We start from the raw sequence: 18578 nt of genomic DNA on the forward strand, positions 1-18578 counted from the left end.
ATAAGAAGCCACGGATGGATTGTCATTGAAGAGAGAGTGAGTGTGAGTGTGGAAGTTGCGGGAAGGAGAGAGGGAGGGGGAAAGCAAAAGAGAGAGGGAGAGGACGACCGATGGTTTGTATTATAGAGGGCGTAAGAGTGAGTGTCAGTGTGAGGAGAGTGAGAATATGTATTTACTACAGTTTAGTGTTTTTATGTTGTAGCGTCCGACCACTGTGACACGGGATCCCCAGCTGAATGACGCACCACGAAGTCGCCTGAGAACCGAGATACATTTAAATTAATATTTCATAGGCAGAATCCTTACGGAGCGATTGCAGATTCTCTCGCATTCAACTTACCTCTCTCTAATTTCATATTCAGATAACGCTGACTACTACAACCATCCAAGCTTTTGAATCTATCAAATCTGCCCTTGCTCAAGCATCTTTCTTCGCTCATCCTGTTGCGGATACGAAACTATCACTTACTGTTGACATCATCAGCTGTTGCCGCAGCTTTTAGTGTAATCTGTCAGCAGCCGAAACCAGCCTTTCGCCTTCTCTCGCCAGCTGAAAAATGCCGAATCGAGATACAGTGTGTTTGGTAAAGAACTCTTAGCAATTTATCTGGTGGTGAAGCATTTCTCTTATCTTCTCGAAGGTTGAGATTTCACGATTTTCACCGGCCACAATCCGCTAACGTTCGCTCTCTTTGCCAAAACGGACCGGTACTCGCCCAGAGAAACAAGGCACTTGGACTACATATCACAGTTCACTAGTGACATTCGCCACATCGCTGGCGATCACAACATCCCCGACTCAGAGTTTCACGTTCCCGAACACTGGGATATGAAACACACTGTCTACATCTCAACCTCGAGAAATTACGCAGGAAAGAGAAACCCGATTCGAAGACTACAGAACCAATCCATCACTGGAACTGTAAAAATCTGTAAAACTCTCCGTAAGCTCATCATACAGACAGACAGACAGACAGACAGACAAATACTTTGTTGATGTTTACTGAAATTCCAGTGGAGTCTTGAATTTGTTAGAAAGTTGGCAAGAAATCTTTAAAAAAAAACTAAATAACAACTTACATACATACATACATACATACATACGAATGCATGTATACATACATACACACATACATAGGCGAACGTACACAACTTATTGTTTCTGCAGTTGATGTGGCACTATGTCTCTGTTCCCCTTGGCTCAACCTACATACAGCTGTCACAGTCACCCCGCCAATGCATGCTCCCTGGATGCAAACACTGCCATCCCCTCGCATTCATCTTCATCTGTCATGACGAGGGCAATTAGTGCCTCATTGACAACAACAACAACAACAAATGCCTCGTTGACGTCAACAGTGGCTGAAGCTTCCTTGACGACCGTTGCCATGACAATAGCAGCATCGTCTGCAGCACCCCTGTTGACTATCTGCGACCTCACAGCCAACCCTGTCCTCAACTTGGTCTCCAGTGAAACCTTAACCAAAGCCCAAATGATGAACCCTCAACCTGGCTTGGGTTGTCCTCTTCACTGTAGTTTGTCCTTGCTGGAGCAACCCATTAGTACTGGGGCCATTGTTGGCAGCGAGGCTGGAGATAGTTGTTGCCTTCAGAACGGTTTCAAGGACGAGGAATTCATTTCCATTGCGGAGATGCAACAAGCCTTTGCTCAGCTTCCCCTGCATACCATGACCACCACCACTATGACTGGCAGTGTCCCTGGCTATCAGCCATGTCATGGGGGAGAACAGCTTGGAGGTGTCTCTGTCGTAATCCCTCCAACTCTACCTACGTCTTCCTCTCCAACATTACCTTTGTCACTGCCGCCACCGTCCCCTTCACTCCCGGTGCCCCTGCCACTTCTCATGGCACCAACACACAATTTACAGATGCTTACATTTTTTTATGTTTTCCCTGAAGTTTTCACGGGTCCAGCTAATAATAATAACAACAACAACAACAACATCTGTAATAAGAAAAAAGACAAAGAGTACCATGTAGAACAACAACAGCAAAATGAATAAAAACACAACAGCAATGAGAAAGATGAGAAGATTTTAATCTTTAATATTGTAATAGTATGAATACAATTATTGTTTTCAATATTATTGCTTTTATTACCATTATTGTTATTATTATAATATTAATAATAATAATTATTATTAGACATTAAAGCACAGTAGTGTTTTTATCGTCATCAAAATGTTTTGGTCCAGGAAATATTTTCATACTCAACTAATATATTATTATTGTTATTATCATTATTATTATTAATATCATTCTTCTTCTTCTTCTTCTTCTTTTTCTTCTTCTATATTGACTTCAGCATTGTCAGTTCAATCACATTTCATCTCTGCTGTTCTGTCCTGACTACGAGCCATGTGCCCCAAATATTGATATATCGAAATAAAAGTTTCTGATTTTATAACTCAGAAGTCTCAGCTCAGAATTACAAAATCCATTCAGTGTTAGATAATAATAATAAGTGATTATTGTAGTGTGGGTAGTGGTGGGAGGGAAAGTGGGAGAGAAAGGAGTTCGGCTGTCTTCATCAGTTTCACAAATTCACATTGATGTGCGTCTGTGTGAGCATGCGCATGTGTGAGTGTTGTGTACAGATGTATGTGCATGTGTATGTATGTATGTATGTATATATATATATATATATATATATATATATATATATATATATATATATATACATGACATAGAGTTGTGTGTGTGTAGATATACACAGATACCTCAAAAGTAAATAGACACATAGCGTTATATTTGGACATTCCTCATCAGTTGGGTGCTCAAACTGGTTGAATCCTTAAAAGACCAAACAAAACATTTCTACTAAATCCTAGAGTAAAGGTTTAAAGACATCGAATGATATTATTTGGTTTCCAGAAATGAATCTTTAGAAAAAAATGTGTATTTACTTTTGAGATGTTTGTCTCTCTATATATATATGTGTATGTTTGTATAAGAATGTATGTATATATGTATATAGATAAAGCAGACATTCATATGTGTACGTATGTATCTGTATACGTATATGTGAGGTTTTGTGTGTGCATGTGATTATGCGTATGCACATATGTGTGTTTGTATGGGTGTGTGTACACACATACAAGCATAAAGTGGTTACGACAAACTATAACTGAAGGTTTTCTTGTGTTTTTTCTGAATTGGAATTCTGTGGAGAGAGAAAAAGAGAAGAAAGTAAATTTAAAAGACAAAAACAAACGCAAAACATGACAAAGAAAATTTCAAAACCTAAATAAGGAAATGATGATAACCCTTTGTAGTTTAGGCACTAAAGGCTAAAATTTGAGGGGGAGGAGAGAGGTTTAATCAATTACATTGACCCTCAGTGGTTAACTGGTACCTAAAGGATAAAACGTAAAGTCAGGTTTGCGCACTTTTGGGCGTCTTAGCACTCAAGTAGCAACATGGCCGAAAAAGATGGATGCAAATGGGAAAGTGTAAGACCGACAAAGAATCAGAATAGCTTGGAACAGCTGTTCCACAAAAGTCCACAAGTCAGAAATGTAGGGACACTGGACGAGTGCGTGCAGGCCGGTTTCGCTGCCCTGCGAACACATCGGACAGGTCCGTCTAAAAGCGTTTCCGTGTCTGAACAGCTTGTCTCGAACCAGCAGAACTCCCCGGTAGCACTGCCAGGCCAGGGATTTCTAGAAGTTATCAATAGGCCCCGGTTCAAAAGTCCTCTGGAAAAGACCAGTTAATTGGACCCTCCCGACGCCCAGAGTTTCCCCGAGGACGCCGTCGCTCTTGCTCACCACTAATAGAACTCAATAGTAGAACTTCCACCGAGTGCGTGGCTCGACTGGCAGAGAGCTGTGAGTGTTGCCGACACTCCAGGTACCAAACGTCCTTACTTGATCTACGTTTGATCCAGGATTGTAGCTCCGTCAATGAGACGAGCTGCGGAAAATCCTGCTTGACGAATGGTGACCACACCTGTTGATGTTTGGTAGCACATATCTGTGTGAGCAGCTGTTCTCCATGAAGAACACATGCAGCCCATCGTGAAAATCTCTATAATACAGAACATTATTCCAAACATAACCGAACTAGTTGCCAAGAAAAGATGCCAAACATCCAGCTCTGACGAATTGGCATAAGAAAGAAAATTGGTATTCCTTGATTTGCTATTATTTCAACTTTTGCCTGTTTTAATTCATTGTTTAAAAAAGCTTTACTTTCCTTGATTAACCCCAGCTGGGGTTTCCCCGGTTATCAGGAGGATTACATCGTTTTCATCTCATTCCCCTGCTTTTGTCTTTCTTTTCTCTTATCCCCAACTGATTCTATGGGGATGATGGTAGCGATGGTGATGAACGGTTTAGGGACTGCTACTTACGTTGTATTCCTCTTTGAACAGAACGGGGGCTGGAAACCATTCGGACAGTGACAAATTCCTCCAACAATACACCGACCTCCATTTTCACATTTCCTGGCACAATGAGCTTCCAGAGAAATATAAAACAAAAAATAAACAAAGCAAATATACAAGTGATACTACTACTACTACTGCTGCTGCTGCTGCAGCAAAAATTCTGCTCCATACCACGATTGTTTGTCAGTTGTTTGACTTTAAGAAGTTGAGCATGCCTCTTGGTGACTGACGATATGTGTATCTCTGATCCTAAAGAGAAGTAGTGGTAGAGTATCATAGCCATATAGTTGTATGTATGTGTATGTATATATGTGTGTGTGTGAGTGTGTTTTACGTTCATTTTGCCATGCCAGCATGGGTTCGATGAATGTTATTTCGATGTCGTTTTACAGCTGGATATCCTTTCTGCCAGTGACTTTTGTCTTTCAAGAATGATATCTCCTCCCCATGCAGTAGGGATTGAACATGAAATCATGGGATTTGGAAGCGAACTTTTTAGCCACGCAGCAATAGCTGCCTGTGTATGTGTGTTTGTGTGCATGTATGTGTGTATATATGTGTGTGTGCGTATATATATGTGTGCGTGCGTGTGTATGTCTGTGTACGTGTATACATCTGTGTGTGTGTGTGTGTGTGTGTGTGTACTTATATATGTGTGAGTGTGTGTATATATTTGTGTGTGTATATATTTGTGTGTGTATATATATATATATGTATGTGCGCGCGTGTGTATTTCTGTATGAGTGTAAGAAACTGTGAATGAGTGGGGTTTTTTTGTTGTTTTTGCCGATTAAAATTGTTGCTCCTTACCGCGTTCACAACGATCCCCGGCAAAACCAGGTTTGCAGTTACACTTGTATGGAGAGGAGCAATGTCCACCATTTAGACAGGCAAAGATGCATATAGCTGAAGAAGAAATAGCAATAATAATAATAATAATAATATAATGATGATGATGATAATAATAATAATACTTTCTTTATCGACCACCAAGTCCGAACACAAAACATAAAGGACGATGCACAGACGAGAGACAGTGAGGTTGAACGTGTAAACAGCAAACAAACAACGATTAGCAAAGAGATTAAATCAACAATATGCTTCCCCAATAGGCGGGGAGCTCCACCGTAAAGTGACCAAAGAGACCTCACGCACTTTGGATCCCTTAACACCAAAAGCTCCTCAGGAAGGCACCCTTTCCATCGGGCCTACAGGCGCACACTGAGAGTAGGCCCATTCACGCGAGCCGTTCTTGCCACGTTCACCCGCCTTTCAACAAACTCACTGGGTGGACAGTACCTCCCTCTCCAGCCTCACTTTCCTTTTCAGGTGGAACCTGAAAAAGTCAATGACACCTTGACCAAAGGGAAAAGTACCCGTCTTCAACCCTTTCACTGGTCATGCTGGAGTACCAGCTTTGACTACTGGATGTGTCACCCGACGTGGGAAAACATCCAAGTCTACGTAAAGTGCTCATTATCTCAGCTGGTATAGCGATACCAACAGCCTCATTCAATGAGGTATTGATCTTCGTCTCAGTGACTTCCACTCCTTTAAATCATAACATTCACGTTTTTATGAGTCATCTTTTATGTTTTATATGGTGGCGCCACACCCTAGCAACTATTTCTTAAGACCAGTCCATCCAGTCGCAGCTACATTAAGTTATTGATCAGCAGAGAACGTTAATAAAGTCATTGTTACATGCTATCCAGCAGTTATTTCTTAACATATAGAAATATATAATTCTCTATACTGACATAACCCCCCCCCCCTCTCTAATTATGAGAGCTAGATGAATTCCAGGAATACCACAAACCAAAATCTACTAACTTACCTCGTTCACAACGGACTCCAGCGTAGCCAGAAGGACACTTACAACGGTTCAGCCCTATGCACTTCCCTCCGTTCAAGCAGGAGAACTTGCAGTGAGCTATTGACACAGAGCAGAAACGAAAGAACAGACATCAGACATGAAGTATTATGGTGATGATGGTGGTGATGGTCATGGGGAATGGTGGTGGTGTCTATATATATATACATACAGTCACACGCATCATTTTTATGAAGATGTGTGTGTGCGCGTGCGCGTTTGTATTTTCATGCTATTAAAATAGCCGTCCTTTACACACTAACACACACACACACACACACACTGAGCACTGGAAACTTACCTCGACATTCTGCTTTTCCGTCCCATTTCCCGTTCGGCAGACACATTAACCTGGCTGGTCGTTTAACAGGGCTCAGCCCCGATGTGCAAAAGTAATAGGCAATGCTTCCTTGCAAATAAGAGTTGGCTATTAGCTTTACTGTCATCGGATCGCTGACGTAGGGCCGTCCACAGTTTGCAACTGTTATAACAAACAACAATTATAACAAACAATTATCTTTAAAATAATTAACAATTAAGGTGAATCATTAAGGGGAGCTTAGCCATGTTTCCATAAATTTTCTCCTTCCTTCTCGGAAAAGGTAAGAACGCATTCAACAATGTAGTTCAAGATACTTTGTATTATAGACGTGATGGTCACATCTGGAACATCAGTGATCATAAGTTTGTTGAGGATAAACAACAACAACATGTCTTAGAGGTGGGTGAGAGTAGAGGAGGTGGACGAAAAAACTGTTGTTGTTGTTGTTGTGGGTTGATATTGGGACTTAAACTCCGAAGGGAGTGACTAGATACAAGTTGTTATCCCTGAGATAATAATATCCCTTCGTAAGCAGAGACCATAAGACTTGTCGATGAAATGGAATCGAAGACTTGTAAAAGTAGTCAGACCCCTTGGTCCTTACTATCTCCAATTCTAGGGCTCAGAGACCCAGTTACCCTTAGAGTATCAATGACCAAGTTCACAACATTTCCCCCCACCGCACTCCTCTATGTCTGTGTCACGGGGTTATTCATTTGCAGCCAAGTGTACTGGTGTACAGTGAAAACCCAAAAAATGCTCAATTCAAGAACGCAACACATCGCCTCTTCTGGGAACTGAAATTACGTTCTTGTGATTGTGAGCACAACAGTTTGACCACCTGGGATTTGAACTCAGGATGGAAAAGGGCACAACTGAAACTACAAAGCATTTGGTCAGATGCCGTAATGATTCTGCCAGTCCACCAGACTACTACTACTACTACTACTACTACTACTATTATTACTACTACTACTAATAATAATAATCCTTTCTACTAAAGGCACAAAACCTAAAATTTGTTGGGAAGGGACTAGTCGATTACATCGACCCAGTATGCAACTGGTACTTAATTTATCGATCCTGAAAAGATGAAAGGCAAAGTCAAACTCGGCAGAATTTGAACTCAGGACGTAGCGACCGGTGAAATGCCGCTAAGCATTTCACCCGGCGTGCTAACCATTCTGCCAGTTCGCTGGCTTAAATAATGATGATGGTACCGATTTCTACTTGAGGCCCAAGGCCAACATTCACCCCTAGTGCTTCCCTGGGGCTCTCTCTTATTAACTCCAGAATGACGAAAACAAAATTGACTTGGGCAGGATTGAACTGGGAATATCAAGTTAGAAACTCTTTTTTTCTAAGAAATACAAAAGCATAAATTTTAGTAAAAAGTTAAGCATTGATGGTGATGGTGATGGTGATAGCAGTGACAGTGGAGTTGTATGGAGGGGGAGAGGTGACCTATGACCTATGAGCTTCATAGGCCCTCTTGTGGTAAACCAGTGGAATTAATGTTTGTTGTTGTTGTTCACATTGAATGATTCCAGAAGAACGAGGAGTGTGAAGGGTTAATGGTGAAGGTGGGAGTTAGTGGCAAATAAAAGATATAGGGGTCAAGAGATGGAGATATAAGGCAGGTTTGGGTGTAGCGGAGGGGCTGGGGCTGTAACTAGTTGGTTGTGAGGGGCAGGGGCAACAGTAGTAGCAGTAGAAAATACAAACTGATGTAACACAGCATGTGTGTGTGTGCGTGTGTGTGTGTGCAGAAGTGTTGGGGTGTGTGGGTGAGTGAGCCTAGGAGAATCAGTCAGGGGGTTTCCTTTTGGTTGTCCCTCCGTGGAACTCAGCGGTTCCTCTTGGAGATGTTTAACCATTTTTGGAAGCTGAAGTATTTTCTGATCTTAAAGAGGAACATTCTCATGTTTGACATGTTGTTTCTATAGAGGTGAATGATGATGATGAGGAGGAGGAGTCTCACAGATATATTATTACCTACCTGGTGGATGCTTGCATGTTGGTGCTGTACCATTCCAGAGACCGTCTGCCTGACACTTGACAACAGCTGGGCCCACAACCATTAGTCTTCCATAGCAACCATACTGGATAATACTATTGTATACTGTTCCACCATCTTTCACAATGTAGAGCTCATTGTTGGATTGTCCAGGGGGGTCTCCACAGCTGACAGCTTATCAGGCAAAAAACAAGGGAAGGGAGATAATTCAAGACTAGATTATACTAATGTTACCAGGACAAGATATATTCTGCTTAAGTATTCATATTATATATATTCTTTTATTCTCTTCAGTCATTTCAATGCGACACACACACCACACACAAACACAAAAACACACACATACATATATGTACAATTTCTCCATTATATATATATATATATATATATATATATATATGCAAGTGTATTTACAAGTATGCATGCAAAAGAAAAATTGAAAAACAAAAGCAAACCAGAAACTGAATGAATGAGTGAGAGGGTGAGTGAGAGAGTGAGTGAGAGAGTGAGTGAGTGAGATGGGTTGATGTTTGGTTGGTGCTACTTACGTTTGCATTGAGGACTTGGGTTGCTCCATTTAGCATCCATCAAACAGAACGAGATGAACGGTCCCTTGCGTGTGTAACCCTTCTCGCAGTTATAGAATATATGTTTGGTAAATGTAAACGCGGTTCCAGTATATATGACATTGTCTTCAGTTGGCGGAGGGCCACAGTCAACTGGAATGCACTCTAAAGAACTGGCGGCTTCCCAGCTGCCATTCGACTGGCATTTTAAGGATTTCTTTGCACCCAACGCATAGCCCTCTTCACATTTGTACTCAGCAAAACCACCGTAGACAGTTCCATTGGGTAAGTCGATACTTTCAGTTTGACTGATTTGGGGAGGTTTTCCACAGTCGATTGGAACGCACTCCCCTTTCAGAGGGGACCAGGTCCTGTTAGAAAGGCACCAGGCCGTAGCGTTGCCCTTCAAGTAGTAACCGTCATTGCAGGTGATTACCATTTTGTCGTTGTAAGTGGTCGTTAGTGTAGTGGCATACTGTATAACTGGTGGTGGGCCGCACATTGAGGGCCTGCACTCAGGTACTTTGCCAATGTAAGTTCCATTAACGCTACATACCAGGGTCGACTGCCCAATCATGCGGTGACCATCATCACATGTGTATTGTACGATATCGTTTACAATAAAATAGCTTCCATTGTTAAATCCATTTTTCACTTGAGGTGGTTCAGGGCATTCTATGGGGATACAGTTTGGATCCAATCCACTCCATTTTCCCTTGATGCATACCTGTGAATAGGAAAGTTCAATTTCTAATTGATAACCCGTGTCACATTTGTATTCAGCTCTATCAGGTCGGTCTTTTATTTTCTTCACTACAGCTCTTCCATTTTTCACACTAGGCACCTGACATTGGATTTCTTTACAAATGGGAGTTTCTGAACTCCACAATTTACTGCCAAGACACGTGATTGTTGGCGGACCAATCAGATTATAACCTTCCTCACAATAGTAAAATGCATCGGAACCTACTGTAATACTCTTGTATTTCACAATTCCATTTTCCGGTTTCTTAGGTTCGGGGCAAATATTTAAAACACACTCTGGGGCACTGTTCGTCCATTCACCATTGGATTGACACATGCGTACAGCGCTTCCTTCGAGTATATAGTTCTCTGAGCAGGTGTACGTGATAGATTGACCGTAGCTTAGTTCGGGTGGAAATTTAACGAATCCGTTAGGAAATTCTTCAGGAAGAGGGCAGACAATTTTATCACATTTTGGTAGTGTGCCATCCCAGGACCCATTGAAGAGGCACAATAGTGTTGAATGGCCAATGAGAATGTAGCCGACGTCACAGGAGAAGGTCAGTTGGGTGTAAGGCACGTAGTGTTGTCGACCATTATTTGATATTGAACCGTGTTGCAAGGTTTTGATTTCAGGACATGTTATTAGCATACAGGTGATGTTGTTAACGTCCCAGAGTCCCTCTTCATTACAAGTGGCGATAGGATCCCCGATCAGTTCGTAGCCCTCCACACAATAGTACCTAACATCTTCCAAGGAATCTGTGGATTCGATCTCCGAACGCTTAATATGGGTATAGAATGCATTGGCTATGGTAGGAGGGTCTTTGCACGAGATCTTTTCACACTTAGGGTCGGTGCCCGACCACTGTTTGTTTGCCAAGCACAAACGTTCAGCGTTTCCCACAAGTCTGTAGCCAAAACTGCACTCATATTTTATGGAACTATTGTAGCTGTAGTTTTTGCCAACAATAAAGCCATTAGCAATAGAGGCTACTCTTTTACAAGAGACCCTAGAACATTTCACTTGGTCTGTGGTCCACTTCTCAGTCGGCAGACAAAATATATATACATTCGGATGAGGCTCAAAGCCCTCGTCACAGATAAGTTCCAGTTTAGCACCAATTGACCTCTTGTTCGAGCTGAATCGCCCATGTAGCGGTGCTGTAATATTCTTGCAGGTTTTTTGCTCACAAATTGGTTCTTCTCCAGTCCATTTTCCTTCCTTGGAGCATATTAATGTGGTGGAGGAGGCGCGTGCTCGATAATCCCTGTCGCAGTTGTAAACCAGTTTTGCCCCCGGGTAGCGCTCATAAGTTTTGAATATATATCCATTGACAATGTTTATTTTGTTACACATTATCTGTTCACATTTCGGTTCTTCACCAGACCAAACGAATCCAGGCAGACAGGTTCGTGTTGACGTGCCGACGATTCTGTAATCTGATTCACAAGAATATGTAATGGCATCATTAACCTCATACGCAGCTGAACTATCCGTTGATTTTGCTGTTTTTGTTGTCTTTTTCGTCTGAAGAACAAGTTCTTGGATTGATATGCTCTGCTCATTGATAAAACCATTGGGAATGCTTGCTGGCAACAGGCACCCTATTGCCTCGCACACAGGCATGTAACCCTTCCAAGTCAGCGACGCAGTGCAGAACATTGAGCTGCGTTTTTTCATTTTGTAGCCCTCGTCACACTCGAATTGAACTCTCGTTCCTACTGACCTCTCGACGGTTAGTAACTTGCCGTGTTCCAACTTCCTTAACTCGGGACATCTAAGTTTAACACACTTGGGTGGATTGGCAGGCACCCAAGAATTGCTTATGCACTGTAAAGTGCTGTTTCCAATCATTTCGTACCCGGGTTTGCATCGATACTGGGCATAAACCTTGCTACCAGAAGACACTTTTGACACTGAAGCGTACGAAATGCTTTTCACTGGAGGGCAGCGTTTCCGTACACAGACTGGGGCTTTTCCTGACCACTGTCCATTCTGTAGACAAGTACGATTCGCGTTGCCCACCAATTCGTAGGTTGATATACATGAGTAGGTAGCATTTTGTCCAAATTTCGATTTTATCCTCACCGCACCATTGGCAATGCGAGGTAGAAAGCCACAGTTTTTAGCACAAAATGGCTTGTTACCACCACTCCATGAACCATTGGTCAGACAAGTCCGATAAGAAGCACCGACGAGGGAATAACCAACGAAGCAATTAATAGAAACACTGGCGCCATAGTCTCTACGGAACGATGACACACGCCCTCGTTTCACTGACAGAACTGGACATTTGACTTTCTCACAGACAGGAACAGGGGTGTCCCATTCTCCATTTGCCTGACATGAACGGTTCATTTTGTCTGAGGACAAATAACCAGAATCACAGCTGTAGTTGACAACAGCGCCATAACTAAAATTCACACCGTGCATACGACCATTTGAGATAAAATGCGATGGAGAATCACAAAGGATCGCTTTGCATGTAGGTTCCTTATCAGACCAAGTTGCATTTTCAGTGCAGACTTGCTGACTACTTCCAGTGAGCTTGAAACCGGAATTGCACTCATAATTGACAACAGACTGATAGGTTCTGGATGTGAAGTTCCTATATCCATGTTCGATATTTGGAGGAATTTTACAAAATACCGGTTCGCATGTGACGTTGGCAGCACTCCAGGTCAGGTCACTTAAGCAAATTCTCATCTGGTCTCCCCTATGATGGTAACCGCTATCACAATTATATGTTACAGTTGAACCGACTCTCAGATCAGTAGAGAAGGAGATCGATGTGTTGGCCACTTCTGGAGGTTCACTGCAACTCAATGGTTTGCAATAAGGCACCTCACCTTCCCATGTTTCGTTAGACAGGCACTTCCGCTGAGCTTCTCCGACCAGTTTGTAATTTGTAACGCATTTATACTCGACGATGTTTCCAAATTCCACACCTTCCACTTGAGTGACGCCATTCTCAATGTCTTCAGGTTCGCTGCAGTTTATAGGAACGCAAACAGGAATCTCTTGAATCCAAGACTTATTTGAACTGCATCTTATTCCGTCACTTCCCGCTAAAACATAACCTTCATCGCAGAAATACTCGACAACATCATTCACTTTGTAATCTCTTGACGATTTGTTATAAAATCCATTTTCTATAGTTGGGGGATCCAAACAACTGATTGCCTGGCATTTAGGAGGCTCACTCAACCAGGTACCGTTGCTACCACACAAAACCTCGGGCGTCGTCAAAATCTCAAAACCCTCGTAGCATTGATAAACAGCAATTGATCCAAACTTGTAATCACCGGACATTGCGTAACCATGTTCAGTTGGTTTTGGTTTCGGACAATGAATGGGTTTACAGATTGGTGACACACCAGACCAGGTGGCATTTTCCAAACACTTGCGTTCTCGGTTACCGATCAACGTGAAATGTGTTTTGCACTTATAAAGAAGTGTGCTCCCATATGTATAGTTACTGACCAGAATCTCTGCTTTGTCGACACGCTCTGGTGATTGGCAAACGACAGGTAAACATTTTGGTGTTTTTGATGACCATACACCCTCTTCCCAGCACTCGAGAAATTCGGGAGGCAATAGTTCATAGCCAGGTTCACACACATAGCGAACTAATTGGAGATACTCAGTTTTGTTGTACTTGGCAACAGCATGTTCGACATCTGGTGGCTTTCCACAATCAATAATCACACAACTGGTTAAGTTTGTTTGCCATTTACCTCCGGGCATACACCGGACAGACCCAAGTGTGCTAAACGAAGAGGATGTGTTAGCCAACCTGTAACCAAAGCCGCACTTGTATTTTAAATTGTCACCAACGAAGTACCGAGTTTTCACCTTCAACTCTAGTTGAGCATTCTGTATTTCGGGTATATTGCTGCAGTATGTTTCGTCACAAGAAGGAATACTTTTGTCCCACGAACCATCCAGCTGACATGTAATTGATGAGTGACCGGTAAGGATTCTATAGCCCTTTGAACAGAAAAAAGATATCTGGTCTCTTGGTTTGTAAACTTTCTTCGTCGAGGAAACGTGGGTGTGTTTAGAGACGACAGGGGCGTCACACACAATCTCTGCAAAATATACAAAATATACAAAATATAATATATACGATGCTTACTGTATCTTGGAACAAACAACAACATAAACAGACAACGCAATACATTTGATTGACTATAAATACATACACGCACACATAAAACTCTCTTTTATAGATATAGATAACAACTGTTACTTACCTAAACACTTGGGTGGGGGGTTACTCCATAATCCATTCAGATTGCAATACGACATGTTGGATCCTACCAGTTGGTAACCATGGTTACAGCTGTAACGGACCCTGTTATCGAAGGTGTGGCGAGTACCACTGACACGACCGTTGGTTGGCATCTTTGGTCTGTCACAGACGATCTCTGGTGGTGGTGGTGGTGGTGTAATGGCAGTTGGGATGGAGAGGAAGGAAAGAAAAAAACACTGAGTAAGGACATAATGGCTTATATATGTATTGATACACCACACAGACATATTTGTATATGTGTGTGTATGCGTGCGTATGTGTATATATATATATATATATATGCATATGTATGTGTATGTATATGTATGTATGCATGTACGTACGTATGTGTGTATGTATGTATGTACGTATGTATGCATGTATGCATAGCTTGTGAGAGAGAGAGAGTGTGTGTGTGTGTATGTGTGTGTGTGCAGTTAATAAGAAATCAAATAAATAACAAGGGGTGGGGAGAGATTATGCAATGCACTTCCTTAACTGCTGTTTCACTAAAAGATTAAATGTTCTCCCAAGTGAATGCTTGTGAAACAGGTTCAGAAACTGTAGTAAAAAGCTAAACGTTCATTGCATTATTTCTTGTCTCTTTGTCATTTAATGATTTCAAATTTTGGATGAAGGTCAGCCATTTCGAAATTTCTCGAAGGACATTAAAAGGGGTGGGGTGGGGGGCTTAAAAGCGAACAAAAATACAGGGCACTGAGCAGGAAGTATAATATTGAAAGAAAGGGCCTTAATAGTGGTAATGGAGAAACTGAAACAGCGCCTCGTTGCAAAGAAAGCAAAGATGGTAAGACACGATCAAAGAATGAAGGGTTACCAGCAGAATAGGTTATTCAGAGTAGAATTCTACCAGTTCACCGCCTAATATATATATATATATGTACGTGACTTTGTTTCTGTGTTTGTCCCCACACACCACTTGATAACCGGTGCTGGAGTGTTTACGTCACCATAACTTAGCAGTTCAGGAAAAGATACTGACAGAAAATAGGAAAGAAATACTGGGATTTATACATTCGAGAAATAATTCTTCAAGGCGGTGCCCCAGCATGGCCACAAAAGAATGGCTGAAACAGGTACAACATAAATAAATAAAAGATAAAATAAGGAAGACAGAGAGAGCAGGACGGGAAGAGGTGCAACAAGAATACTTACTCTCACATTTCGGATTGGCACCACTCCAGTCGCCTGTGCCAAGGCAAACTCGTTCGTTTTCTCCTTTCAGATTGTAACCGATGTTGCACGAGTAGAGAGCATTGGAACCAGTCGTGTTGCCGGCCACTTGGACACTGCCCTGGTCTACCTTCTGGGGCTGTTTACAGTCTGTGAGATTTGGTGGGGAGAGCGGTCAGTGATCACAGATGGGTGTGTGTGTGTGTGATGGTATGTGTATTGTTGATGGTGGTGGAGGTTGTGGCGTGACAGTGCGGTATTGGTGGCAGTTGGAGTGATTTGGGTGGTGGAGTAGGGATGAGAGAGATAGAGAAAGGGGTAGTGAAATTGTAGGGGTGGGTGGGAGGAACAAAGAAAGAAAAAAGAGGGAAAAGTAATCATCATCGTCATCACAGGATATATGTACACTTACTCAATTATACACATGAAATTTCATTTACACACATATATTCACACACATACTCACACACATACACCCACTTAAACATACATACACATACACACACACACACATACGCGCGCGCACACGTCCCTAGAACTACCAGAAATCGGTGAAAGTTTCTTGGAGACTTGTTTGACTTCTGCAAAGAAACTAAACACAAGGAATAGTGTACACACACACACACACACACACACACACACACACACACACACACACACACACACACGCAGGTGTGTATATATATATATATATATATATATATATATATATGCACACATCCGCACAAACATATAAACGTGTAACCATACACATACACATACACACACGCACACTCACATAAACACATATACTCATATACACAAGCACGCATACGTTCTCACTCACATGCTCGCACATATATACTCACACACACAAACACATTCACAAACATACACACACGAATATTCACTTACCTGAACAAAAAGTATTCGATAAACTTTTCACTCGACCCCGTAAACCAGATTGAAATGAGGGCCAAGACACCACATTACCGAATTCGTCACAACTGGTGAGCATGGCTTTGAATTTTGCAGGGTCCAGTTTGTAGTCCCAGAGGTTTATCTGACCAAGTTCTCCAATGAAGGATTCTCGGGAATTAAAGCCGCCCCCCATTGAGTCTTGTTCCTGACCAACCACGAGCAATCCATTCCCTGGAAGGAGAAAGAGAATAATCAGGAGACGAAGCATGCTGCTGTTCGAGGTGGTGGTCACTTGAGGCATGGCAGAATAGAATAAGCTGAGGTGACAATGGCATCCACCAAGTTGGGTCACTTACTATCCCCTCCTCCACCTCCACTTTGCTTTCATCTTTTCGGGAGAGCAGTTACGCACTGGGGTCAATGTAATCGACTTAATCCTCTTCTCCAAATTTGAAACCTTGTGCATCCAGAAAGAAGGATTATTATTTTGTTGTTTTTGCACAGCTTCTAACGCTGGCGATGTACTACGGTGTCAGCTGTTCCCTACCAGTGAACTAAGGTATCACCCTTATTTTTCGAGGAGCATCCGGTGTATTCGAGCGGTTCCAAGCAGTGCTGTTTTCTGCAAGTGTTCAACCGTTATTGCAGCCCCTATTTGTTCCATGTAATTCTCAAGATTTTTACTCACTGTTCTCAGGGCACCGACGCTTATTGGTACTACTATCACCTTTTTTCATCGACCATAACTGCTTAATCTCCCAAGCTAACCTGTCGTACCTGTCGAATTTTCTTTCTTCTTTATCACATACCTTGTTGTCAGCTGGGCATGCTATATATCTATGATCCAGCATAGTTTGTTTTCTTTCTCAATTAAGACTATGTCCGGCTTCCTATTCTCTATCTCATGGTCGCACTGAATCATAAAATCCCATAGGCTCTCTTGCATTATCATTTTCGTTGATACCTTCGGGTTTATGTTCGTACCACTTTTTTGCTCTGTCAAGTCCATATTTGTTGCAAAGTGTCCAATGGACAATCCTTGCTATGTTGTCATGATGTCTCTTATATTGTTCCTGGGCTAGTGGCGTATATTGACTGGTAATATGCCATACGGTTTCACCATTTATTATTATTAGGGTGGCGAGCTGGAAGAATGGTTCACACGCCAGCCGAATGCTTAGCGGTATTTGATCTGCTGCTACATTTTGAGTTCAAATTCCGCCGAGGTCGACATTGCTTGTCATCCTTTCGGGGTCGATTAAACAAGTACCAGATGAACACTGGAGTCGATGTGATCGACTCATCTCTTCCTCCTCCAAAATTTCTGTCCTTGTGGCAATATTTAAAGCCATTATTATTATAGATAAGAATGTTGGGAAAAAATTTCCGTACATCTGGCTACAACAAGCAACCTTATAAACTAAGAACTGCCTTAAGTTTCCTAGCTGTCCCTAATAACACTGTTTTCTGGGGTTGCACTAAACTAGGTCTAATGCCTATTTCCTCTATCCATCTGTTCAAAATCTTTAGGGTTAGTTCCTATAGCTACAGGATTACGTTTTACCAGCCTTTCAACTGCAACTTAATGACTACATTCTGCAGTTTTGCTATTTTCTCTATACCCTTCACGTTGAGTTTCTTATAATTTAGGACTGTAAAGTCAAATTATCTGGCACTTTCCATTCTCTTTGACTACTACTACTACTACTACTACTACTACTACTACTACTAAATCAGCCCTTTTAACTTCCATTGTTCTGTCAGCCTGACTGTCGAAGTCCCACGACATCTGGTATTTCTTACTCTCTAGTACTTAACTAGAAAGGGTAACGACTACGTTTGACTTACCTTCAATTTGTTGAGCTTTCGATAAATTCTTTGCTTGGTTAATGATCTTCGAATCCAAATAAATCTCCCAGCTACCATCAACCATGGACCACGTGACTGCGATATGATGCCAGAGACCATCATTAGCAACAACATCTGTCGTTTCACTTTTACCATTGATGTACAGGGTAAATCTAGAGATAGACGTATAAATATTCAAGCGTATGAATATATGTACATATATATATATATACATATATATATAATACATATACATAATTGTATATATATATATATGTATGTATATATACATATATATATATATATATATGTATATATGTATATATACATATATATATATATATATGTATATATGTATATATACATATATATATATATATATGTATATATGTATATATACATATA

General features: G+C 41.6%; 1 protein-coding gene across 1 annotated transcript in view; it reads right to left on the reverse strand.

The window, feature by feature from the left end:
- Window positions 1–2038: 2038 nt before the first annotated feature.
- Window positions 2039–18578, reverse strand: part of LOC106871240 (sushi, von Willebrand factor type A, EGF and pentraxin domain-containing protein 1) — a 59062-nt gene continuing 42522 nt past the window's right edge. Inside the window, exons 22-32 of the mRNA XM_052977713.1 lie at window positions 18174–18346; window positions 16320–16556; window positions 15408–15575; window positions 14194–14367; window positions 9172–14028; window positions 8606–8797; window positions 6586–6765; window positions 6249–6344; window positions 5222–5317; window positions 4376–4481; window positions 2039–3184 (exon numbers count right to left, since the gene is read on the reverse strand). Coding sequence (XP_052833673.1) covers window positions 3133–3184; window positions 4376–4481; window positions 5222–5317; window positions 6249–6344; window positions 6586–6765; window positions 8606–8797; window positions 9172–14028; window positions 14194–14367; window positions 15408–15575; window positions 16320–16556; window positions 18174–18346 — 6331 coding nt within the window. The 3' untranslated portion in view covers window positions 2039–3132. The remainder of the gene's footprint in view (window positions 3185–4375; window positions 4482–5221; window positions 5318–6248; window positions 6345–6585; window positions 6766–8605; window positions 8798–9171; window positions 14029–14193; window positions 14368–15407; window positions 15576–16319; window positions 16557–18173; window positions 18347–18578) is intronic.

This window comes from Octopus bimaculoides, chromosome 28 (genome assembly GCF_001194135.2).
Source record: "Octopus bimaculoides isolate UCB-OBI-ISO-001 chromosome 28, ASM119413v2, whole genome shotgun sequence".
Lineage (NCBI taxonomy): Eukaryota > Metazoa > Mollusca > Cephalopoda > Octopoda > Octopodidae > Octopus > Octopus bimaculoides.